Raw genomic sequence first — 27,199 nt, 5'->3', positions numbered from 1 at the left:
AGTGAGGCAAGGGAAAGCTGAAGCACAAAACAAACAAAAAAATAAACAAAAGAAGAATAAGCAAAACAATCTCACAAAAAAGCATAAAAATTGGATATAATCTACATTCAAGCAAACAACAACAAAAGGACAGAGAGAAGGACAAGTTTATGGATAGCTCAGACAGCGAAGGGAGAGGTGTATGTGGACTTGGAGTAGAGGATTGGAGATTAGAAATGTAAGTAGGGTGAAATTTTAACAAGGGGTAAACAGAAAGAATAGGGAAAATCTAAAGCAGTAAAAGGGTAATATAAACAGGACACTGAAAAGGGGGAGGTTAGGAAGAGAGTGATGGCCTAAAGGTAGAGTTGAGATAGAGTAAAACGATGCTAAAGGAAAGATAAAAATAGAATGTAGAACCCTAATCCCAAAATAAAATGAAGAGAAAATAAAATGACACTTTAAAAAAAAAAAAAAGATAAAATAGCAGTAGTAATAATACGGATTGAAAATAAAAATGTAATCATTAAAAAGGTAAGATCAAGTGATGAAAAAAGAAAAAAAAAGTTTCTTGATTAAAAGATGCAAAAAATGAAAATAAAAAAAAAATAAAAAAAATAAAAAAATAAAAGGTAAAAATAAAATGTGAAGTAGTGAAGGTCATTCACTTCCTCTGTTTTTCTGTTTGGCACGCCTGTTTCTCAGTCCAGACAGTATTGCAGTTCCCTGCGATCCACTGCTCTTCGGTGTTGTAAGCCAGTCCTGATTTTAAGCAGGCGGTGTGTCTTAATTTCTCGTATTCCTTTATTTTTGATTACACAAGAGTCGATTTGTGATTCAGCCCCTGGGTGGCAGTGTTTCTGGATTAACTTCCGGGTCTATCTATGGCCTCTCTAGGCAGTGTTAGAGCCTTCTTTCCCTGTGGCACTCGTCACCGGCCTGTGGGAGTGGTCTGCCTCAGAGCTGACTCTCTGATGGTCACTCCCCGCTCCGATCCCCAGGTTCCAGAAAAACAACCTTCCCCTGCAGTCTCCCAGGGTGTCCCCAACTGGGTGATCCTATGTATTGGGCTTAGTAATCAGAAGCAAGAATTTCAAGAGGAAAAAGCCCAGTTGTGCGTACTCCGGGACTCCGCGTAAGCCCAGGCACCCAGGGAACGCAGGGGCTGCGCGTAAGTCTGGACTGCCTGAAATTCTTAGGGTGTCCCTGCACTTCAGATCAAAATGGGTTGCTTTTTAGAGTGCCCTTCTCTTAGCAGCTCTGAGGACCCCTTTCCACAATCACAGATCACGCCAGCCCCTACAGCCACGGATTTTTCTAGGCACAGACTTCCCTGGTCCTCCAGCTCCCGCAAAACGCGCGTTCCTCTCTCCCGCCGGGACCAGAGACCTCACCTTATCCCAGGCGAAATCTGACCTTTCCGTGGTGGAGTGTAGAGCTCCTCTGAACCCGTGTGCTTGCGCCAGTTGGGGAGCGTTGTTCTGGGGCTCGCAGCTGTTCCTGGGGTGCCGCAGTTGTGGATTCTCAGGCTTCAGATAAGCTCCACTTTCCGGATCAAGATGGCGCAGACTCCGCGTCCAACCCCGCAGCTCCGGGAGGGGACCCAGCCACAGTTGGTGCTGCCAGGTCAGGGGAACCCTGTTCAGCAGTCCCCCACCTCCTTCTGGAATTCAGCTGTCTCCCAACCAGCCAACAAACACTCCTTGTGCGACCCTCAGCTGTTCTTTCTTTCTGCTCCGGGACAAGGCTCGGAACACGTCTGTCTATTCCGCCGCCATTATTCCCTCTCTTAACTAAAATTTTTTAATGATAGTTCATCTCATAGTAAAATTGCCTAACATGCAATGAATCCAAAGCAGTCATATTTTTGTGCAAAAAATTAAATGTTATCAAGACTGCATTAAAAAATTTCCAAAAGCCTCCTAATATTTAAATAAAAAAGGGGGGATAGTGGAAAATATCCTGTAAGAATAATTCCCTGTAAGTAAATTACATCAAGAAATTTTTACCTTGAAAATTAATTTTCATTTGTAATACTGATAGCAAGACACCCATGAAAAATCACATGGTGTCAAAATAAGCCAAAGGAAAATTGTTTGGGCAAAAAATGAAAAAGGATCCCAAGTCAAATTTATAGAAAAGAATTCTTTATTAACCTTTGGTCGAGAATATGTTTGTATATTTCCAGAAAAGCCCATGTGGATTCCTGCAATAATGGATCCCAGAAAGGAATTGACAGGACTGCTCCAGCCACAGAGATAGCAGTGGCCCCCAAGAGAAGAAGAGAAGCAGTCCAGAGATGGAAGATGGTGAAGAAGCCTTGCCATACTAGCAGTCAGCAGCTGTGCGTTGCTGCAGGTTGCCCAGGACCAAACCAGAGAGGGTTGGAACTGCATTGCCACTGTTTGTCCACCATCCAGAACTGAAATATCATTGCTGACATGTACACATAAGGAACTGTTAGACATTGAAATTGGGACTCAAGGAACTGTTGGCCCAGAAAGAAACTTACTAGAGACTGATTCATTTGCCTCTCAGCATAACCACTATTTCTTGTCTCATTTTTGTTCTTATATGTTTATTTCTAGTCTGCAGATGCAAGATTTTTTAAGGAAAAAAAACGGGGGAGATGTTGGAAGCCGCTCATTGCCTTCACTAGCAGAGAGGTGTGGACAAGGAACCCAGAAGGCTGGTTAACTTTGAAGGCTCTGAAAGGTCAGAGCCAAGCACCCACTGTCCAGTTGAGACAAAGGGAGCTAAAGCAACTTCCACCTTTTAGTTTTATGTAAATCCTTGCTGATTGGCTATTATTGGAATTGCCTGCCTAAAGGCTATGGGTATATCCCATAGTCTTAATAAAAGGGATAGCAAGGCCAGAGCAGGGTGGAGTCTTTCCTCTTGAGCTGGGCTCCTGCCTGGCCCCCAATATTCCCAAATTTATACTTTCTAGTCTCTTTCATTTGTGTGCGGCCTCCTCCAGAGCCCGAACCCTGAACCTGAACCCTGAACCACGCGGGACGTGAAAGGGGTACACTCGCATCCCAGGTTTGATTCTGGTCAAGGGCATGTACTTGGGTTGCAGGCTAGATCCCTGGTCCTGGTCAGGACACGTGCAGGAGGCAACCAATCAATGTGTCTCTGTCACATTGATGTTTCTCTCTCTCCCTCCCTATCATTCTCTCTAAAAATCAATGGAAAAATATTCTCAGGTGAGGATTAACAAAAGAAAAAAAAGAACAAGCTAAGTTCAAAGTTAGCTGGAGAATATAATAAAGATTAAATCATAAATAAATAAAATAGAAAGTAGATAAGCAATAGAAAAAAATGAAATTAAGAGTTGGGTATTTTAAAAGGTCAAGAAAATTTAGGGGAATAAAGGGAAGAAAGAAACTATACTACACTCCACACACATACACACAAACACACACACATGATATGGTGGTGGTCAAAGAGGTATTACACTTGTCAAACTAAACAGACACTTTAAATGGGAGAATTTTATTTATGTAAGTGACTAATAAAACTAACAAACCTCTGGAAATGCAATCAAGAAAAAAAAGAAAGAAAGAATAGAAACAAGCAATTCTGGGAATAAGGACATAGCTACAGATAAAACAGGGGTTTTAAAGAAAATAAACATATTTTGAACGGCAATAAAAATATATTTTTTTAAAAACCTAACTTTAAAATTTTTTTCAAGAATAGGAAATCTGGTCGAAACCGGTGTGGCTCAGTGGATAGAGCGTCGGCCTGCGGACTGAAGGGTCCCAGGTTTGATTCCGGTCAAGGGCATGTACCTTGGTTGCGGGCACATCCCCAGTAGGGGGTGTGCAGGAGGCAGCTGATCGATGTTTCTCTCTCATCGATGTTTCTGACTCTCTGTCCCTCTCCCTTCCTCTCTGTAAAAAATCAATAAAATATATATTTTTTAAAAAAAGAATAGGAAATCTTTATAGCCTTTAAAACCAATCAAAACTCACATCACACAATAACCCAGTTTACCAGGTGACTGCAACTAAAGTATTCAAGGAACATAAACTTTTCCAGGATTAGGAAATCACTAAATTAGGTAAATCCCAGGAATGCAAGTATTCTTTAACATTAGGAAATCCCTGAAAGGAGAATAAAGGGTAAAAGGTAAAGGGGGCCAAATATATGGTGACAGAAAATGATTTGAGTGTGGATGGAGGGCACACAATGCAATACACAGGTCACGATAGAAATGTACTTGAAACCTACATGATTTTATTAACCAGTTACCCCAATAAATTTAATTGAAAAAAAGAAATAACTAGAAAATCCTTGATGCAATTTACTATATTAACAGGCTAAAGAAAACTATATGATCATCTCAAAAGATGCAGATTTAACTGGTGTTTAAGAAAAAATATTTTTCAAAATATAAAAAGAAACATTACATTATATTTGTAGTCATTTTTATTGGGCTATATCAGCAGAAAGTATACATGATGGCCAGGTCACATAAAGGACTCTATAAACAATACATAATGGTTATTTAGCACTTGATGCCTTACAAATCACTTTGTATCTACTATCTGTCTAATCTAACCACTCTCAAGAAGATATCACGTTTTAAAACATAAATGAAGAAACTGACTTAAAAAAAAGGGTGATTTGTCCCAATTATTTTCATTCTTTATTTTGTTGATTCTCTGATGTCCTGTGTTATATATCAAATTAATAATGACAGATGTCTAACTATAGATAATACATAATTTGAAAAAACAAAATTCTGAATTCAGTTCTTCAGTGGTTCCCACATGCTCTTGGAACAGAGACAAATAAAAATGTTTAATTCCATAGTTTATATTCTTAGTCATATCTATTTTCCTTCTCAAAATTGTAATCTACAATTAAACACTGGCTGTCCTGGCCAGTGTGGCTGTTGGTTGGAGTGTTATCCAGTAGACTGAAAGGTTGTGGGTTCAGTTCCCAGTCAGGGAACAAACCTAGGTTGCAGGCCTGACCTATAGTCAGGGCATGAATGGAAGGCAACCAATCAGTGCTCTCTTTCACATCGATGTTTCTTTTAATGTTCTTTCCCCTTTCTCTAAAATCAATAAGCATATCCTGGGGTGAGGATTTTAAAAAAATAACACTGGTATCCTAGCTGGTTTGGCTCAGTGGATAGCACATTGGCCCATGAACTGAAGGGTCCCAGGTTCGATTCCAGTCAAGGGCACGTACTTCAGTTGCAGGCATGCAGGAGGCAACCAATTAATATCTCTCTCTCATATTGGTGTTTCATTCCCTGTCTCTCCCCCTCCCTTCCACTCTCTCTAAAAAAAAAGGTTTTTTCAATAGAAAAATGTCCTCAAGTGAGATTAAAAATAATAACAAAATAAAATAAATAGTACTGGTGTTTTCCCCACTTAAAAACTATAGTTTCTTCAAAGCTGGATGAAGCTTGAAGCCTGGTGGTTTCTATCTATCAACTTCGCAGCTTCTCTCTGGGGAACAACTGAGCAGCCCTCTTGGTAGTCAATCCTGACTGATTACAAACAACCTAGGTATACCACAACCTCTGACACAACTTGACATATCACTTCCGTGTCGAAAGGAAGGACATCATGGGAAAGGGGAGGAGTACTCTTCCCTCTTCCTCTAAGCACAGCTAAAACCCTGGACACCATATACAGTATAAAACAGTGTAAGAAGTTCTGAGGATACAGGCTACTAGGGGCCTAAAGAATGACAGCACTGAGTCCCTTGAGTTTTCCTCTTGCCTCATCTATCCCAGGTTGGGTTCTGAGGAAGCTGGCAACCCAGAAATGCCATAGATACAGATCAAAAAAGGTCCAAGAGAAGTCTTATCTTTTCAGCCAAAGGACTAAGAAAGGAGTAGACTCACAAGACAAAATTGTTAGACAATAACCACCCTTCCCCAGCCAAAGATCATGTGAGAAAACTTCAGCCCTATCCACACCAACAAAGGCCAGCTGGGGTGCCTACACTTCTACCCCCACCCTGGAGTAGAGTCAAATAAGGTCAAATGAGGAGACAAGATTTAAAAACAAAAAACAAACAAACAAAAAAACCTCCCCCATCCCACTCCAGCAGTATCAATGGAAACCATGTGGGGAGACCAGGCTTCTAAGCCTACCCAGAAACCAGACATCTCCCCCTCCTTACTGGTTCGGACAGTGGAGGGTCAGGATGCTCAGCAAATCATGAGGTCACTTCCCATCCAATGCTACCACATGGTGTCAGTGGAGGCCATGGGGGGAGCAGTAATGAGACACTCTTGCCCCTCCCAGCTAGGTGGTATCAGTGGAGCCTCAGTGGGGAGCTATAACTCATACTCCTACCCAAATACTACTAGTAGTAGAGGCTTCATGATGGACTTCCAACCCCAACTTCTAACACTTTCTCCTCCAGGGCAGTGACAGAGGCCAGCCCAAATAGAAGATTTAAACAGTATAGTCTTCTAACATAATGCCCAAAATGTCCGGATTTCAACTGAAAAATCACTCATTTTGAATGAGAGGACAATCCACAGATGCCAACACTGAGTTGACCCAGATGTTAGAATGACCTGTTAGGTTAAAACAGCTACCATAAAAATACCCCAGTAAGCAATTACAAACACGCTCGACACAAATTTAAAAACAGAAAGTCTCGGCAAAGAAACAGAATAGAGAATCAAATGGGACTGAAAAGTACAATAACAAAAGCTAGTGATGGGCTCACCAGCAGAATGGAAGGGGCAGAAGAAAGAATCCGTGGAGATAGAACAATAAAAAACACCCATTCAGAACAAGAAAAAAATTGCTATGGACTGACTTGGGTTCCTCCTTCCCCTAATGTGACTATATTTAGAGATGGGCCTTTTAGAAAGTAATTAAGATTTTAAAAGTTCATAACTGTGGGTCCTAATCTGAGAGGGTTGGTGTCCTGTAAGAAAAGAGAGCTCGCTCTCTCTTTCTCTACACATATGCATGGAGGAAGGGCTGTGAGGGCACAGTAGGAGGGTGACTGTGTGCAAGCCAGGAACACACCAAAACCAAATCGGCTGGTACCTTGCTCTCAAAGACTTCCAGCCTCCAGAGCTGTGAGATGTACATTTCAGTTGTTTGAGCCCCCAAATCTGTGGTATGACAGCCCAACAAGACTAAGGCAGATTTGGGTGCTGCTAAACCAAGTACCTAAACATGGGGAAGTAGCTTTGGAACTGGGTAACGGGTGGAGGCTGGAAGGGTTTTAAGGTGCATGATAGAATACAGACATCAAAGGCCATTCTGATGAGGTCTCAGACAGAAATGGAAACAAGAAGAAAGGCAATTCTCATTGTAAAGTGGCAGTAGTCTTGGCTGAACTATGTTCCACTGCTTTGTGGAAGAGAACTTGGGAGCAATGAAACTGGGTATTCAGCAGAGATTTGTAGGCAAAGTATTAAAGGTGCAGCTTGGGTTCACCTCATTGTTTATAGTAAAATGTGAGAGGAGAGGGATGAATTGAAAAAACAATTGTTAAGCAAATAGGAAAAAGAACTTGGAGATTTGGAAAATTCTGTCTACCACATTGCAAAATGAGAAAGCTTGTTCAGCTGTGGCTGAGGGCCATTTGACAGAGATCATGGGTGTGACTCAAGGGTTTAATCAGCCATCTCAGCAGAAGCCAGGAATAGAGATGGGATTAAACCATCAGAAACACTGCCAGTTGGTACTAAAGGGGACAGAAAACACTAGATAAGATGAAGGCAGGCTGTCAGACTTCTTAGATCCTACAGGACCAGATAGCAGAGCTGTAAACGAGCCCTATGCTGCAAGGAAAGGGGAGAATGACTGAATAGATTCAGAGACCATCAGGCTACCTCTTCAGTTCCAACAGGTGGGGATGACCCTGAAGTGTCAACAGGCCACATGGCCTAACACTGAAGCTTTGGGGGGTAGGACTGCCCAGACTAGTCTCAGTGGCAGGACTGCTGAAGGTGAAGGTGGAACCCCTGCTTCAGTGAATCTGGAAGGTAAGGCATCAAGATCTGATGGAATTGCCCCACTGAGTTTTGGACTTCCTTGGGACCTATTTACTCCTTCTTCCCCACCCCTCCCTCCCTCCCTCCCTCTCCTTTTAAATTGGAATATCTGTCCTGAGCCTGTCCCACCATTGGTCTCATTTCATAAGTTCACAGCTGGAGAGGAATCTGCCTCAGGATGAAATATACCTTGAGTCTCACCCATACCTGCTTTACGTGATATGTAGGTGAAACTGTGGACGTTAGAGTTGATGCTAGCATAAATTAAGACTTTGAGAGTTGTTGGGATGAAATGAATATATTTTGCATGTGAGAAGAACATGGATTTTAGGGGCCAGGGGCAAATGCTATGAATTGTGTCCCTCCCAAATTCATATGTTGAATGCTACTTCCAAATGTGACAGTATTTGGAGAAAGGACTTTTTAGAGGTAATTAAGGTTAAATGAGGTCATAAGGTTGGGGTCCTAATCTGATAGGACTGGTGGCCTTTAAAGATAAGGAAGAGAGATCTTGCCTCTTTCCACAGGCATACATCAAGGAAAGGCCATGCAAGGATATGGCAGGCAAGAAAGCCAGGAAGAGATCCAGCACCAGAGACCAAAGCCGATACCCTGATCTTGGACTTCCAGCCTCCATAATTCTGAGGAATAAATTTCTGTTGTTTGAACCACCCAGTCTATGGCATTTTATTTTAATGACAGCCTGAGCAGATTATGATAAACATATAGTGGAAAACAATGAACAGAGTCTCAGGAACCTGTGGTATTACAAGCAAAGACCTAACATTTGTTTCAGCATCCTGGAAGGAAAGAAGGTGTGGGAGCAGAGGCTGAAAATGTATTCAAAGAAATGATAACTGAAAATTCCCCCAATTTAGCAAAAGACATAAACCTACAGATTCAAGCTCAGCAAACAGGATAAATTCAAAGAAATCCACACAAAGATACATCTTAGTCAAATGTGAAAACTAAAAACATAGCACTCAAAACATTTCTAACAATAACCTTCAAAGTTTCAATTAAAATATATATATATCATGTCATCTTCCTCTACCCAAGAATAAAATGGTGAAAGGCAAGTATTTCAAAGTCTTTTCAAATTTCCAAACCTGATATTCAGTGTCAGTTCAGGCCTACAACTAAATTTTACTATGGTATGAAAAAGTCTAAAGTACAAACTACATACAATGAAGGTAAATCTTCATAAATAAGTACACTGGCAAGTAACTCAGCTTGAAACAGAAAACTTCAAAGGCCCTTCTGTACTCCTCCTTTCTAGGCTACAGGTCTGACCCTGGTAATTAACATGATTTCCAGTAGATGTCTCAATAAGCAAGGTCTAAAAGACACAAAGTGCAAAAGTGAACTGCCAGGCCAATGTTCTGTAGATTCAGGGAAAGCTGCCTTCATGGGAATTTTGTGACTGGCTAACTCACAAGCCTCATTTTTCCCTAGGTGTGAGTAATCATTTGAGTAGTTATCTCAATCAACAATTTCCCCCTCAAGAATGATTAGTCACACCCAGGAAAAAGTTTTACAGTCTTTAACCATTATGAATTCTATTTTGCTGGCCAAAGGCTGAATGCTTACTAAAGACTTTTCCATATTCTTTGGTTTTCCCCCCAGCATGAGTTTTCTGATGTTGAGAAAGGGATGAACTCTGGCTGAAGGCTTTTCCACATTCTTTACACTTATAAGGTTTTTCTCCAGTGTGAGTTTTCTGGTGCTTTGTGAGAGATGAGCTCTGGCTGAAGGCTTTCTCACAAGCATTACACTTGTAAGGTTTCTCTCCAGTGTGTGTTCTTTGATGACGGATGAGGGCTGAGCGGTCACTGAAGGCTTTGGCACAATCATTGCATTTATAGGGTTTTTCCCCTGTGTGAGTTCTCTGGTGTTGAGTCAGGGCTGAACAGTAGCCAAAGGCTTTCCCACATTCATTACACTCATAAGGCCTTTCCCCAGTATGAGTTCTCTGGTGCTGGATGAGGCCTGAACGATCACTAAAAGCTTTCCCACATTCGTTACACTTATAGGGTTTCTCTCCAGTGTGAATGACCTGATGCTGGGTAAGAAATGTGCTTTGGCTGAAGGCCTTCCCACATTCATTACACTCATAAGGTTTCTCTCCGGTGTGAATTCGCTGATGTTGAGTGAGATATGAGCTCTGATTAAAGGCCTTTCCACATTCATTGCATTCATAGGGTTTCTCTCCAGTGTGAATTATGTGATGCCGAATAAGGGCTGAGCGATGACTAAAGGCTTTCCCACATTCGTGACATTTGTAGGGCTTTTCTCCGGTATGAATCCTCTGGTGGAGAGTAAGGTGTATGCTCTGGCTAAAGGCTTTGCCACACTCATTACACTCATAGGGCTTTTCTCCTGTGTGAATTCTCTGATGCAAAACAAAAGCTGAGTAGTAACTAAAGGCTTTCTCACACTCATTACACTTCCAGGGTTTTTTCCCTGCACAAATTCTCTTATGCCTCATTAGATCTGAATTTTGTTTTAGGTTCTTTTTCAACGAATCACAGTTACATAGTCTTTCTCCTTGCTGTTGAACAAGTAATGACCTCCAGCCAAAATTTCTTCCAAATTCATCACACTGGTAACTTCTCTCCCCAGATTTCTTCTGAGTGACAACTTCTTGTATTAAATGTTTCTCGTGGTTTTCCTGTTGACTCTCTAGAGAATCCTCACATCCACTGTCACCTTCCTTTGGAAATCTTTCATTTAACACCCCAGGGGCTGACTTTTCTTCAGAAATATCCTGCTCTCGAGTTAGCTCCTTGCCTTCTGGTCTTATCTCCCAGTCTAACAGAAACAAAAATGGACATGGATCATTTCCTAAACTGAGAGTAAGGTAATTACTGTGATGAGAAAATAATAAAACAATCAAAAAGTGATACAGGGAACACATGAACTTAAAAGCTCTCAAAAACAGCCTTGCAATCTTAAAAGAACATGAGAAAAGAAAGATGACTGGGCAAAGTAGTACAGCTGCATATAGGGAAAGGGTGAGTGGGCATTCACAATTCCTCTGTCCAGTGGCTAGGAAATGAGAAAAACTAATGGAACAAGACTAAGCAGAGGTGATAAAAAACAGAGTCAGGGGAAACAGGGCTGAGATCAGAGAAATATAGTTTCCCAGAGACTGCCCACTGCCAGCACCATACCATGGCATTATCACTTCACACTCTGAGAATGACCATCATTAGCTGATCTCCTTCTGCCAATCGTTTCCCATTCCAAAATATCCCACTCAACGCTAACAGACTAACCTTCCAAAACTACCGCTCTCACACAAAAATATGTTAAGTTCTACTGTCTCGAGATGAGACACATATTCTAGTTACTAACATTCAAAGTGGTCAAGATCTACAAATTCGCCCTGGTCAGTGTGGCTCAGTTGGTTGAGTGTTATCCCATGCACCAAAAGGTCGCCAGTACAATTCCCAGTAGGGGCCCTAGCTAGTTTGGCTCAGTGGATAGAGTGTTGGCTTGCAAACTGAAGGGTCCCGGGCTCAATTCCAGTCAAGAACACATGCCTGGCTTGTGGGCTCAGTCCCCAGTAGGGGGCATGCAGGAGGCAGCCAATTGATGATTCTCTCTCATCATTGATATTTCTCTCTCTCTCTTCCTCTCTGAAATCAATAAAAAATATATTTTAAAAAATTTTTCCCCGTAGGGCACATGCCTGGCTTGTGGGCTCAATCCCCAGTAGGGGCCATGCAGGAGGCAGCCAATTGATGTTTCTCTTTCACATCCATGTTTCTCTCTCCCTCTCCCTTTCTCTCTAATATCAATAAAAACATACTTTAAAAAAATATCTACAAATTCAAATCATCACAAAACTTAGTAATTCAGAAGCAAGTGGTCATTCTCTGACTGCCCTAGACCCAACAAACTGCAAAGAGTAAAATAAAACTAAGTTGTTTTTTTAAATGAATAGCATGTAGAGAGGGGAAGGTCAAATCCCCATTTGCTTAGATTGGTCCCCAACCTGTCAGGATTGCTGCCCCCAAATCCTAGGCTTTCTAGTAAGAGTTTGGGGGAGGGGGGGAAGCTTCACTGCTAAAAATGTTTAAACATTTCCAGGTGTAAAGTCTTTAATATCCATTCCAACCATGATGGTATATACCAGTGGTCAGCAAACTGCGGCTCGCGAGCCACATGCGGCTCGGGAGCCGCGGTTTGCCGCTCTGTTGACTAATGAGTTTGCTGACCACTGGACTAGACTAAATGTTACCGTGTAGTTGGAAGCTGTGAGGATTAGGCAATTGTGGCATATTGTGTGCAAAGAGGTAAAGGGTAGTATATGACAGTGGTCGGCAAACTCATTAGTCAACAGAGCGGCAAACCGCGGCTCGCGAGCCACATGTGGCTCGTGAGCCGCAGTTTGCCACCACTGGTATATACAATAAATCAATATGATCAAATGTTCTCAACTACATATCCTAATTAGGGAAGTGACTGAGATTTTAAAGGACAAATAGATAGATACAGGTTACAGGCAAATGGACTTCCAGCTAAGAGGATAATTAACTTATTACAGGTCACAGAGCTTGAGTAACTGAGATTTTGGCTTTGGATCTGGGAAAACTGGGTCCAAAGTCTGATCTCATAACCACATGCTATGCTGCCTCTGCTTAGATAGAGAAGGCAAGGGAAAACTCAGAGATCAATTTATAGCCATTGCTGTTAGACAAAAAGTCACATTACCCTCAGAAGTAAAAGAACACACATGAAAAGCCTGGTTTAGAGCCTTGCACCCATGCAAATTATCGATATACATTAAAATGCTACTTTCATTTCACCTTATGGGGGAGGGAGGGACTAGTTTAAAAGAGTAGAAAGTATTTACTTTCTAAAATATAAAATTATGAATTTGTAACAGATCATCATCCACAGTGGGTAAAGTGTGGCACGGGAGAAAGGGACTTCAACTTTTCTATGGTCTAGCAAAATCTGAAAGGCTCCTTCACAAGCATTTCAAAGATGCTTTTCCTACTGGCCAGGAGGGTTTTAAGTTCTCTGTTTCTAACACTCACTCACCTGGACAAGTGGCTTTTGAGGCTTCTCTCTCCAGCTTCTCCCCAGACTCCAACTGAGAGATTACATCAGGCTTGGAAATTGGAAGCCCTGTTCATGGGGAAAGTAAAGAAGTCTGGTAAAAAGCACAGGATTAGCTCTTTGGTCATTAGGAAAGACACTATATGAGAGGTGGGTTCTGGATTTCTCCCTCACCAGTGTTCAGGAGGCAGGAAGGTTGATATGGGGTATATTTGAATTCAGAACAATTGAGTCCCTGTTTCTACCTCTCCCTATTAAAAGAATAAGCACCCACTTCTTAAGAGGTACTTTCACTAGAACTTCATCTTAATATCTCTGGCCAGATAATAGAAAAGAAGGCTATTACCACCTGAGAAAATTCAATAAAAAGGAGTCCGTTTCTAACTGTAGGGGTTTTAAAACAATATCCAGAAACAAAAAGAAGAAATTACATGTCTCAGGCCTTTCAGGAATTAAGACTCTTTTAACCATTTGTACGCCATAAGCGTCTATAGATACAAGGCGCGGACCTTTTTTAATTAAATTCAAAATATCATGGCAGTTAACTGGTTAATCTAAGAACCTCCAAGGTCCTTGGAACTGAAGAAGCAAAGCTATCACACTGAGTAAATTCACAGGGACTGAGGAGCCATCCTTACCCAGCAAGACCAGATTCCTATGCTTCTCAGGCATATCTCCCTGCGAGGGTTCAGCTGTCCTCACTGGGTGAGAGCCTCAGCCATATCCCTGATCATGAGCGACTCCTGAAAAACCAAATACATCCATGCTCACCAAGGGACCTCCTTCCAGAGGTCTCTGGGAAGGACTCAAAGTGACAGACAGAAGCAGGAAGACATGAAGGATGGGAAGGTTAGACAAAATGACCTCTAACATCCCTTCCAACACTAAGATTCTCTGGTGTATAATAGTCCACCTTATTGGTGGAGAACATGTCCCAAGATCCCCAGCAGATGCCTGAAACTGCAGACAGTACTGAACCCTATGTATACTATGTTTTTTCTTATACGTACATACCTTTCCACTTAAAAGAAGCACTATGACTTTGTCTTGGACATATCTGAATTGCTAGCACCATAGAGGCCCTGGTGGGTCTGACTCCCTCCCACCATCTACCCTCAACCCCACCATACACTGCTCCTTCTGAAATCTCTGGGCTGCATGGTGGCCACCTTTCCACATGCTGTTTCCTGTTCCTGAATGCTCTCTGCTTGTGCATCCTTTCAGCTCTCTAAATCCCACTCACACTTCAGATCTCAGCTCAGGTGTTACCCCTCAGGGAAGCCTTCCCTGACACTCTGGGTTGTAGCACCATGTTCCTTCCCTTCTCTTAGATCATGCACACATTGAGGAGACTTTCTGATCAACAGCTCTCTGTCTCATTCACCATAGCGCCTGGAGAGCAGAGGCCAGGTCTGTTTTCCCTCACTGAAGCAGCCCTAGTACCTGGCACACAGCAGAACACTGTATTGGTCAGACAGCTGAAGGAAGGAAGGAACACTTGAACAAGAATCAGTAAAAATGTTTCAAATGGGGTGTTCTATGACAGTGTGTGTGGGAACAGAGGTAGGGAGGAGAACAGAAGTGTATCAAACAGGATCTGTCTTCCAAAGCTAGTGAGCCAAACTGGAGCCATGGAGGTACAGAGTGTGGAGAAGCTTCTGGCAAAGGCTGAGCAGGATCAAGCCAAGAAGCTGCAGCGCATCACGGTGCACCAGGAGCTGGAGCTGGAGTTCCACCTGTGTAACCTGCTGGCCTCTGACCAGAAGCCCTTCATGGGCCTGCAGTGCGGGGACCCACACCCGGAGGCTGAACTGCGGGCCTTGGTGAGCAAACTGTGGGCCTTGGTGTAGGCCTTGGTGTGGCTGCTCAGCAACCACAGAACTCACGGAGGAGGCACTGGTGGTGTGGCCACCGGAGCCCACCACTTGCCTGCCGCACAAGAAGTTGGTGCCCTGGCCATGGCAGCTTACACATGCCTCAAGGGCATCTGACCCAAGAAGAAAACCACTCTGGTGTGGGGTGAGGTGAATGGCCATGGTGATGCTGCTGGGGCTACTAGCACGCCCGCGACAACACCAAGGAATGGCTGATCAAAGTGTCCAGCAATGCTGACCCCTTGTAGGACAGGTTCACCAAGTAGATTCAGACTAAGAAGAAATAGGTGGCCAAGAACGAGCGGAACCGGCTGTATAATTTAGCCCATGTGCACAGGCCGACATGCACAGGCCAACAGACACCAGAGTAAGGAGGAGCAGGGCCATGCCTTGCAAGTGGCCAAGATCTCTACTGCTTCTGTGGGGCACTTCCAGGAGAACCCCCCAAAGAGAAGGTGCCTCAAGGATCTGGCAAGAAGAGTAAGTTTCAGCCCCTTTCAAGGACTTTGCAGGAGAGAAAAAGAGCCAGTTGGAGATGCTGTGAGTCATGAACAGCAAAAAGCCTCAGCTGGACGTGAGGAGGGCCACCTATAAGCAGATGTGAGAGGAGGACCAGAAGGAAGCGGTCAAGAGGAGGGAAATGAGCCAAAAGGGCAAGAGAAAGGGGGGGGGCAGGATCCTGAAGGCAAGAGGAAGGGGGGGTCCACCCATCCAGGGAGGTGGGAGGGGGAGGGGCAAGGAGGCTTGGGAGGCAAGATGAATTCTGGGCTACCTGGCTAGGGTGGCAAGAGGAAAGGAGGGAAACACCAAGGAGGAAAGAGGAGGAAGGAAAGTTAACTCTCCAACCTGCCTGCCTATAAACCAAGAACTATTCTAAATGTTAAGGTCTAAGTCCTGTAGGGGATGCAGAAGAAGGTGGCCACTGCCTTCATCGAGCTTGAGGTTGAAGCAATAGGACTGCCCACGGTTCAAGATAGTATGTAAGGGATTAAAAATGGCGGCAGAGTAGGTGGATGCTGCATGGACATGCTCCTCGGAACAAGCTGGAAATACAACTGAAATAAAGAAAGGCTTCCTAAATAATCAACAGAAAACTCACAAAAGAGAACCCTAATATCCAAGAACTGAAGGTGGAGACCACATAGAGACTGGTAGGAAGGGCGGAGGCATGAAAGGGCTGGCTGGGCACCCACAGACAGCAACTGAAGTCCCAGAGAGATATCTCAGCTGTGGGGGGAGGGGGGTGCCACTGAGAACTCTGGGATCTAATCTCAAAGCTGGGCTCCCCAGAAGAGAGCACCAAACTGAGGAAGGCACCCACATAACATCTAGCTGTGAAAAGTAGTGGGTGCTGTCTGCCAGGGAGTGGCAGCTGAAAGTTCAAGCACCCTCTTGAAGGGCCAATGCACAAAAATTCCCTGTGGAGCCACCAATCTTGTGCTTTGGCAGAGGGAGGGTGAAGTGGACTGGAGCTGTGAGAGCAGAACCCTGGACTGGGGACTCGGGGGATAGAGCTCAGAAGGCAGACACCCCAAGTTTCCTGGGTTGAGTCATTCCCTCACACAGCAGAGGACATCTTCCCCACATAGACATCTGCCTTGCCTGGGGGGAAGACAGTCAACACACCCTATTGGAACAAACCTTGCCCTGAGGCCACTTAAGAGATTAAAAGTAAAAATTAGCCTCTAGGCCAGGGGTGGGCAAACTTTTTGACTCGAGGGCCACAATGGGTTCTTAAACTGGACCGGAGGGCTGGAACAAAAGCATGGATGGAGTGTTTGTGTGAACTAATATAAATTCAAAGTAAAGGAGCAGAGGGGAGAGCAAGAGAACCGGATAGAACAGCTGGATCCGGCCCGCGGGCCGTAGTTTGCCCACGGCTGCTCTAGGCAGAAGCAACTATCCCACCCTGTTGAAAAAACTCTCGCTACACCTGAGGATGATTGCCTGGGAGCAATTCAGGTTTGAATCCTATTAGTCTGTAGACAGAGGCGGTCTCTGGAGGCTTTGAGTCTTTGCTTGAATTAGTCAGAAGCAGCCTTTAACACTGTCCTGCACTAGAGATTGAAGGTGTAAGCAGGCGTCCTCAAACTACAGCCCGCAGGCCACATGCGGCCCACCGAAGACATTTATCCGGCCCGCCAGGTGCTGCTGCCTGTCCTGCTTAGCAGCCGACTCGTCCCGGGCCCGCAGTGCGCATAGGAATTTGTTCATAGTTTTTTTTTTAAACTATAGTCCGGCCCTCCAATGGTCTGAGGGACAGTGAACTGGCCCCCTGTTTAAAAAGTTTGAGGACCCCTGGTGTAGAGGATCTACCTACTACATAGTCACAAACCCAAACAGAAAACCAAAATGAGGAAACAAAAACCAATCCCCAAATGAAAGAACTAGAGAATAATCCAGAAGAAGAGATAAATGAAGCAGAGATAAGAAATTTATCTGAAACAGAGTTCAGAGTAATGATGGTAAAAATGCTCAACAGTATGAAAAAAGATATAGTAACTATGAAAAAGAACAGTCTGAGATAAAGAATGACATAACACAAAGAACACATTGGAAGGAATACACAGCAGATTAAGGGAAGCTGAGGATGGAATCAGTGAATTAGAAGACAGAAATGAAACTATCACTCAATTAGAGAACTAAAAAGAAAAAAAATTTAAAAAGCAGGAGGACAGCTTAAGAGAGCTGTGGGACAATGTAAAATGTAACAATATTAGAATAGCAGGTGTGCCAGAAGAGGCAGAAAGGGAGAAAGGAATAGAGAAGGTGTTTGAAGAAATAATGGTAGAGAAAAAGAAAAAAAGAAAAAAAAAAAAAAGAAAAGAAATAATGGTAGAAAACTTCCCTAACCTGGTAAAGGAAAAAGTCACACAAGTTCAGGAGGCACAGAGAACCCCAAACAAAAAGAACCCAAACAGACCCACGCCCGGACACATCATAATTAAAATGCCAAAAATTAAAGTCAAAGATAGAATTTTAAAGGCAACAAGAGAAAAGAAAACTGTTACCTACAAAGGAGTTCCCATAAGGCTGACACCTGATTTCTCATCAGAAACTCTACAAGCCAGAAGGAAATGACATGAAGTACTCAAGGTAATGGAAAGCAAGGTTCTGAGAACAAGATTACTATATCCAGCAAGGCTATCATTCAAAATAGATGGTCAAATAAAGAGCTTCCCAGACAAAAAAGGCTAAAGGAGTTCATCACCACCCAACCAGCATTACAAGAAATGATAAAGTGATTGCTATAAGGGATTGCTGAGAAGAAGAAACAGAGATAGAAACCTTGCCATACAGAATTAAAATGGCTATAAATAAGGATCTCTCAATAATAACCCTAAATGTAAATGGATTAAATGCTATAATTAAAAGTAGTTGAATGGATACAAAAACATGACCCAACTATATGCTGTCTACAAGAGACCCACCTCAAAACAAAAAAACACAGGATGAAAGTGAAGGAATTGAAAAGAAAAATAAAGCTGGAGTAGCAATACTCATATCTGACAAAATAGACTTTAAAATGAAGACCATCACAAGAGACAACAAAGGTCATGACATAACACTAAGGGATCGATCCAATAATAGGATATAACCCTGGTAAACATATATTAAGCCAATATAGGTGCACCTAAATATGTAAAAAAAATTTCTAGAGCACTTTAATGGAGAGATTGACAACAATACAGTCATAGTAGAGGACTTTAACACCCCATCTGACTTCATTGGACAGATCTTCCAGACAAAAACTTAACAAGGAAACACAGACTCTAAAGGACACACTGGAGCAGATGGACTTAATAGACATTTATAGAACATTTCACCCCAACACAGCAGAATATACATTCTTCTCAAGTGCATATGGATCATTCACAAAGATACACCGCATGTTAGGACACAAAACAAGTCTCTACAAGTTCAAGAAGACTGAAATCATATCAAGCACCTTCTCAGATCACAGTGGAATAAAATTAGAAATCAACTACAGTATAAACACCCCAAAACATTCAAATACATGGAGGCTAAATAGCATGTTATTAAACAATGAATGGGTTACCAACAAGATCAAGAAAGAGATAAAAAAAATTTCTAAAAACAAATGAAAATGAATACACAACCCAAAATCTCTGGGACATAGCAAAAGCAGTCCTGAGAGGGAAGTTCATAGCACTATAGGCATACCTCAGAAAACAAGAAAAATCAGTAATAAACTATTTAACCCTACAACTTAAAGAACTAGAAAGAGAACAACAAGAAAAGCCCAGAGTAAGGAGAAGGAAAGAAGTAATAAAGATTAGAGCAGAAATAAATAACATAAAGACTAAATAAACAGTACAAAAAAATCAATGAAACCAAGAGCTGATCCTTTGAAAGGATAAACAAAACTGATAAACCATTAGCCATACTCATTAAGAAACAAAGAGGACCCCAATAAATAAAATCAGAAATGAAAGTGGAGAAGTAACCACAGACACCACAGAAATACAAAGGATTGTAAGAAAATACAATGAACAACTATATGTCAACAAGCTGGACAATGTGGATGAAATAGACAAATTCCTAGAAAAATATAATCTCCCAGAACTGAATCAGGAAGAATAAAAAAACCTGAACAGGCCCAAAACAACTGATGAAATAGAAGCAGTAATCAAAAAACTCCCATCAAACAAAGGCCCAGGTCCGGACGGCTTTACAGGGGAGTTTTTCCGAACATTCCAAGAAGAACTAACACCTACACTCCTCAAACTATTTCAGGAAATCCATGAAGAAGGAACACTTCCAAACTCTTTATGAGGCCAGCATTATCCTAATTCCAAAACTAGATAAAGACCCTACAAAGAAAGAAAATTACAGGCCAATATCCCTGATAAACATATATGCTAAAATCCTCAACAAAATATTAGGAAATCGCATCCAGCAATATATTAAAAAGATCATACACCATGAACAAGTGGTATATATTTCAGGGATGCAAGGCTGGTACAATATTCTTAAATCAATAAACATGATACAGAAGGAAAAACCAAGATGGCGGCATAGGTAAATACCTGAAATTGCTGCCTCGCACAACCACTTCAAAACTACAACTAAAAGACAAAACGGACATCATCCTGAACCACAGAAAGGCTGGCTGAGTGGAAATTCTACTACTAGAAGGAAAGAGAAAAGCACACTGAGACTCAGAGGAGGTGCGCAAGTAAAGTGTAGAGGTACAGAGGCGCGCGTGTGGAAAGGGCTGGCAACTGAGGACACAGTTGTCTTTTTCAATCGGGGAGACACAAGCTCCCAACTGCTCTGAATTCCAGTTCCAGGCGAGACTCTGGGAACCCAGACTTATACAGGGAGAAACTGGACTGTCTGGCATTGGGCGGAACTCGAGGGCGGCTTTCTCTCAGAGATGCTTGCAGCAATTACTGAGGGAGGCTGAGGATCAGCCATAGCTGTTTGCTCCACCCTGTTAATTCCCTGAGACCCCGCCACACCCAAGTTGTGCGCAGAGGCTTTTGCATATGAATGGCCTGGCCCTTTGCAATCTAAAATTACCTAACAAACTGCAGCTGGGTCAGAAAGACCCAGAACATCCAAAAGAAGGGCCAAGGCCCCACAGCAGCTTGCATTGCTTCACAGCTGGGCCTCATCTGAGCACCTGCAAACCCCAAAGAAGAGGAATCTGCAAATCTCTCTGTAGCTCCTGCTGGGTGGCCTCAGGCAGAGGCTAAATTAGCACCTCCTTAGAAATCCAAGAGCCAGTGTACCCAGCGGTCAGAGTGGGACCATCCAGATTACAACTCCTCAGATCCATAAGGGACACACTCAGGGGGCAGACTCAGTGAGCACCAAAGCCCCACTGAAGCAAGTCTTTCCCCATAAGGGTGTCTCTAGCACAGAAGTTCTCCCATCGTAGACACAGCTGATTCTCACAGCCAATTGAGCTGGAGGCCAATTCCTTCCAGTGATACCAACAACCATCAAGGCTTAATTACAACAAGACTGTGCACACAGCCCACAAAGGGGTGCAACAAGAGTGTCCACCTCAGGTAACTGGGGAGGCTGAGCCACTGGGCCCTATAGGACACTTAGCACACAAAGCCACTCTATCAACACAGGGAAGCAGCCAAAATGCTGAGACAAAGAAACAGATCACAAATGACAGAAATGGAGGAAAGCAAACGACTGGATATAGAGTTCAAAATCACCGTTATAAGGTTTTTCAAGAATTTTCTAGAAACCACCAATAATTTAGTGAGACCCTCGAGGATAGGAAAAGGACCAACTAGAAATTAAGCATACACTGACTGAAATAAAGAATAATATACAGAGACCTAACAGCAGACTGGAGGACCACAAGAATCAAGTCAAAGATTTGAAATACAAAGAAGCAAAAAACACCCAACCGGAAAAGCAAAAAGCAAAAAGAATCCAAAAATATGAAGATAGTGTAAGGAGCCTCTGGGACAACCTCAAGCATACCAACATCCGAATTATGGGGGTGCCAGAAGAAGAGAGAGAGAACAAGATATTGAAAACCTATTTGAAGAAATAATGACAGAAAACTTCCCCGACCTGGTGAAAGAAATAGACTTACAAGTCCAGGAAGCGCACAGAACCCCAAACAAAAGGAACCCAAAGAGGACCACACCAAGACACATCATAATTAAAATGCCAAGAGCAAAGGACAAAGAGAGAATAAAAGCAGCAAGAGAAAAACAGTTATTTACCTACAAGGGAGCACCCATACGACTGTCAGCTAATTTCTCAACAGAAACTATGCAGGCCAAATGGGAGTGGCAAGAAATATTCAAAATGATGAATAGCAAGAACCTACAACCAAGATAACTCTACCCAGCAAAGCTATCATTCAGAATTGAAGGTCAGATAAAGAGCTTCACAGATAAGAAAAAGCTAAAGGAGTCATCATTGCCAAACCAGTATTATATGAAATTCTGAAAGGTATTCTTTAAGAAGAGGAAGAAGAAGAAAAAGGTAAAGATAAAAATTATGAGCAACAAATACATGTCTATCAACAAGTGAATCTAAAAATCAAGTGAATAAAAAATCTGATGAACAGAATAAACTGGTGAATACAATAGAATCAGGGGCATAGAAAGGGAGTGGACTGACAATTCTCGGGGGGAAGGGAGTGTGGGGTGCAGGAAGAGACTGGACAAAAATTGTACACCAATGAATGAGGACAGTGTGTGTGTGGCGGGGGGGTGAGGGCAGAGAGTGGGGTGGGAACTGGGTGGAGGGGAGCTATGGGGGGAAAAAAGAGGAACAACTGTAATAATCTGAACAATAAAGATTTATTAAAAAATAAATAAAAAACATAAACATGATACATCACATAAGCAAATTGAAACACAAAAATCACATGATCAATAGAAGCAGAAAAAGCATTTGACAAAATCTAACAGCCATTTTTGATAAAAACTCTCAGCAAAGTTGGAATAGAGAGAGCATATCTCAACATGATAAAGGCCATATATGACAAACCTACAGCCAACATCATACCCAATGGGCAAAAACTAAAACCATTTCCCCTAAGAACAGGAACAAGACAGGGATGCCCACTTTCACCACTCCTGTTTGACATAGTACTGGATGTGCTAGCCATAGTGATCAGACAAGAAGAAATAAAAGACATCAAAATTGGAAAAGAAGTCAAACTGTTATTATTCACAGATGACATGATATTGTACATAGAAAACTCCAAAGACTCCATCAAAACACTACTAGACTTAATAAATGAATTCAGCAATGTAGCAGAATACAAAATTAACACCTAGAAATCTATGGCTTTTTTATACACCAATAATGAACTCACAGAAAGAGAAACTAAAAACAATCCCAATTACCATTGCACTGAAAAAAATTAAGATACCTAGTAATAAACTTAACTAAGGAGGTAAAAGACCTATACTCAGAAAAATACAGGACACTGAAAAAAGAGATAGAGGAAGACATAAACAAATGGAAGAACATACCCGTGTTCATGGATTGGTAGAATCAACTTCATTAAAATGTCCATACTACTCAAAGCAATCTATGGATTCAATGCAATCCCCATTAAGATATCAACAGAATATTTCACAGACCTACAACAAACTCTCCAAAAGTTCATCTGGAATGGAAGAAGACCCCGAATAGCTGTAGCAATCCTGAGAAAGAAGAACAAAGTTAGAGGGATCACAATACCAGATATCAATCTATATTCCAAGGCCGCTGTTCTCAAAACTGCCTGGTATTTGCACAAGAACAGACATATAGACCAATGGAACAGAACAGAGAACCTAGAAATCGACCCAAGCCATTGTGCTCAATTAATATTTGACAATGGATGCAAGAGCATACAATGGAGTTAAGATAGTTTTTTCAATGAAGGGTGTTGGGAAAGTTGGACAGATACATGCAAAAAAATGAAACTAGGCCACCAACTTACACCATACACAAAAATAAACTCAAAATGGATAAAGGACTTAAACATAAGACGGGAAACCATAAAAATCTTAGAAGAATCCATAGACAGCAAAATAGCAGACATATGTTGTAGCAATATCTTTACCGATACAGCTCCTAGAGCAATGGAAACTAAGGAGAAAATAAACGAATGGGACCACATCAAAATAAAAAGCATCTGCACAGCAAAAGAAACCGTCAACAAAACAATAAGAAAGCCCACTGCATGGGAGAACATATTTGCCTATGTTATCTCCGATAAGGGTTTAATCTCAAAAATTTACAGAGAACTCATACAGCTTAATAAACAATCCAATAAAAAAAAATGGGCAAAGGACCTAAATAGACACTTTTGGAAAGAGGACATACCCCAGCTTCCCTCACAACACTCTGCTCACTCCACAGAGATACACACACACCCCTTAAAGACCTCCAACTCTCTCATCACTTAGAGACTTTTCTTTTTCAAAGCTGTTCTCTCTTGGAACATTCCTGTATTCTATTCTCCAACTCCATACTCTCTCTTGTTTTTGCAAGTGCAGCTTTTTATCCCAGTCTTTCCCCCCACCAATATTCTAGAGGTTGGCAAACCTCTTTCAGGTTCTATTATGACTTGTCCCTGCCAGTCATTTTTGCATTTAAAAATATGTATACATATTTCTTCTTGCTGTTGAACTATTTTACTTATCTACATCTTACCTCCTCGGTAAACTTCATCAGATAGGAGCAAGTGGCTTTTATTACTTTGCCTTTCACCATGAGGCCAATTACATTCCTGCAGAGCTACTAAATGTGCATTAAGCACTAAGTGGGTAGGGGAGAAGTAATGCCAGGAGGGAAAGTTCTGCACAGTGAGGAACATTTGTCATGAAGGTCATCTCTCCTCAGTTTAGCAGGGTAAACACAGTGGTCTAGGACTCAGAGCTGAGCAATTCCATAACAATGGAAGAAACCACATCCATGATCTGAGAACAGAAGGGAAAAAAATAAGTAACCTAGACCCACCTGGGCTGCAGGGATCAGCTGCACAGTGAGCACGCCCTTTTCTTCTGGGTTCCCAGCATGGAGAAGGTCTGAGTCCTCAGAAAGTGACCCTAGAAGTGGAGAAAGGAGCCAGGATGATTACTCTTGCCTTGCAGTGAACTCGCAAAAACTGCCACACACATCTACTTGTCACCTAAAAGAATCACCCAGGGAACCAAGGGATAACCCCACAACTTCCTTGAATCAAGACGGCCATGACCATGGTTGCCTCAGGCTCCTCCTATCCTCCTCTTCCTTAAACTTCAACAGAACTCCTCTAGACACGTAAGCTAAACACATATTTCTGTCATCTGATGAGCGATAGTTAAAATAATAATCAAAGAATCTGTGTCAATCCGTGTCTCCCTTAAGGATTCACTCCGGCTCTATTCCAGGCTCACTAGATGAAGGAAGACAATTCTTTTTGAACACCGGCCCCAGCCAGAGGGCAGCCTTTCTCCTTTCATCTCTACAGCAGGCACCGCGTATTCCTCCGAAATTCTCACCTCTGCCCACAGGCTGAACGGCGACTCCCTCCCTGGGCCGCGCAGGAGACCCCCACCGCGAGACCAGGTCCACCGCTCTGTTCACCCAGAGGCCCGGGGACGCGCGCGACCCTCACCGGGCCGCCAGGCGCCTATTCGTGGGCCTCCCTGCGCCCTCCCTCCAGCCACTCGGGTTTAGAGGACCCGCGCTCAGCCCTCCTCCACCCCAGGCTCGATCTCACACTAGACACCGAGGAAGCCGGGCCAGAGACAGAGGTATCTAGGAGCCAGCGGGGCCAAGACCCGCAAGCCCGAAAACAAGGTCGAACTACAATTCCCAGAACCCTCTGCGCGGCGTAGCACGTCACCGGACGCTGCTTCCCAGAGGCTCCCGGCACTCCAGTCAGGCAGCCTTTTGATGTCATAACCTTGTATCCCGCCACCGAATGCAGACCCTCGGGAGTGCTTGGCCACTCGGAAATCGCCTTCCAGGCACAAGAAAGGTTACCCCTTCTTCCAGTGATCGGCAAACTCATTAGTCAACAGAGCGGCAAAGCCGCAGTTTGCCGACCACTATTAAGTCCGTCTCTGGGCTCTGGCCCCGAAAGACGCCCTCGGCCGCGCCAAACCGCACCTCGTTCGGAACCCTCACTCCCTGCAACTGGACCCCGCGAGGGCCGCGCCCCCAACCACGGGATTCCCGCCTCGGCTGCCGAGCTCGCTGGGAGGGGAGGCGCCTGCATCGCGTCCCCTCTACTGCGTCTCCCCGGCTTTAGGCCCCTTGTGGTGGGGACAGAGATCACCCCAAGTAATCCGGGATGTTTATTCCGGGCTGCACCTCGGAATAAGGGAAAGTAGGATCTCAGCCCCGGAAGATACTTCAACCCAGAAAACGCCAGGTCCCGCGAACCTCAAAGAGACTGGAACCTGCAACTCCTCCAGACTTCCCACGAGCTCTAACAGCCGCCTGCAGGGAGTCAGTATATCTCTAGGCTAGTGCATGCCCTTGCTTATTTTCCCACTATAAAGTAACTAATTTTCCACCCAGATCAAATCCCAGGAAAGAAAATCAAATTAGCAAGACGGTCCGTGTTTCGCTACAAGCCACAAGGTCCGTTTGGCCTTTCTCTAATAGTCGGCACTTTTAGCTAGGCCTTAGGCTCCCCAGAGTAGATTACATTTCTCGTCACCACCGCCTCCTGCCAGGGGGATGGAAGGAAAAGTGGTTTTTACAGTGAAGAGGAAAGCGCCCACATGCTGGCTGGAACACGGACGAGTCGTCATGGAGCATGTGGACAAGGTTAACACCCTAGGAATGACGAACCAAAAGAACAGAAAGAAGTGCCCCTGACTGTTTGGTGGAACAGATCTTGTGCTTTTTAACATGAGTGAGGTGTAAACTGGGATTTTGTATAAACCCCTATTATATTTGGTTTCTGCTACACAGATAGCCACACTTACCTCCTAACTGGTCTCTAGGTTGCCAGCTTTTGGCCTAATCGGCTAGGCCTGGAGGAGAGGGGACATATGGAGAATACAATGATGTTGACTCAAAGAACTGGGAAGGGAGTCCCCATCCCCTTCCATCAGCAGAAATGGGCAATTTCTTAAAAAAAATAGTGTGTATGTAAGGTCCCGCCAGCTGACATGTCTGGAACACCAGGAAATACCCTAATTTTTATTAACCATCCCCATCACAAAAATCCCCTGTCTTTTGTTATCAAATCAATAGTCAGTTCTCCGTCCTCTCACTTTACCTACCAACCGTAGTTGATAAAACTGATTATTCCCTCCATGACTGGTCACTCCTTAGTCTCCTTAAGTAGTTCCTCCTGTTCCCAGCCTCTAAATCAGTGTTTCTCAAATTGTTTGTTGCATGATCAGAATCACTTGGATGGCTTGTTGAACACTGCTGAAAACACCCATATCAGGATGGGGTAGGGCCTGAGGATTTGCATTTCTAAGAAGTACCCAAGTGATACTGAAGGTGCTCATTTGGGAACCAACTAAATGTTAGAATGTCCAAGGGCTCAATGAATAGTAAGGGAAACCTATGCCATCCAAATGTGGTCAACTGTCAATTTATATTTTCAGCCATTAAATTCACATTCCAGGTAGAAAGAAGGGAAGGACAAGAGCAAAAGGGAGTTTTTAGCTGTCCCTCAGTCTTTTAAGGTGCTGTGGGGTCCCTGTTTAGAGTGTACTGGATGGTCAAGGCTGTTCTGAGCCTGGGACTCATAATCAGACTGTTCAGGACTCTGAGCCTGGGAATCCTAATTAAACTGCAAAGTCGTGCCTTTCTGTAGCCAAAA

At 43.2% G+C, this 27,199-nt stretch overlaps 1 protein-coding gene across 3 annotated transcripts in view; it reads right to left on the bottom strand.

The window, feature by feature from the left end:
* PROM2 (prominin 2) overlaps positions 1 to 25,200 on the bottom strand; it is a 99,384-nt gene extending 74,184 nt beyond the window's left edge. Inside the window, exons 1-5 of one of the 3 annotated variants that reach the window (XM_080685892.1) lie at positions 24,909 to 25,200; positions 24,385 to 24,473; positions 23,019 to 23,081; positions 13,684 to 13,788; positions 13,028 to 13,114 (exon numbers count right to left, since the gene is read on the bottom strand). In XM_080685892.1, coding sequence (XP_080542018.1) covers positions 13,028 to 13,114; positions 13,684 to 13,717 — 121 coding nt within the window. In that variant the 5' untranslated portion in view covers positions 13,718 to 13,788; positions 23,019 to 23,081; positions 24,385 to 24,473; positions 24,909 to 25,200. The remainder of the gene's footprint in view (positions 1 to 13,027; positions 13,115 to 13,683; positions 13,789 to 23,018; positions 23,082 to 24,384; positions 24,474 to 24,908) is intronic. The other 2 variants (XM_080685893.1, XM_080685896.1) reach the window with 2 other exon arrangements.
* Between the last annotated feature and the right edge of the window lie 1,999 nt (positions 25,201 to 27,199).

The sequence above is a fragment of the Plecotus auritus genome, assembly GCF_963455305.1.
Source record: "Plecotus auritus genome assembly, chromosome: 8".
Lineage (NCBI taxonomy): Eukaryota > Metazoa > Chordata > Mammalia > Chiroptera > Vespertilionidae > Plecotus > Plecotus auritus.
The sequence above is the reverse complement of the archived record's forward strand: the minus strand, read 5'-3'. Positions and strand labels throughout refer to the sequence as shown.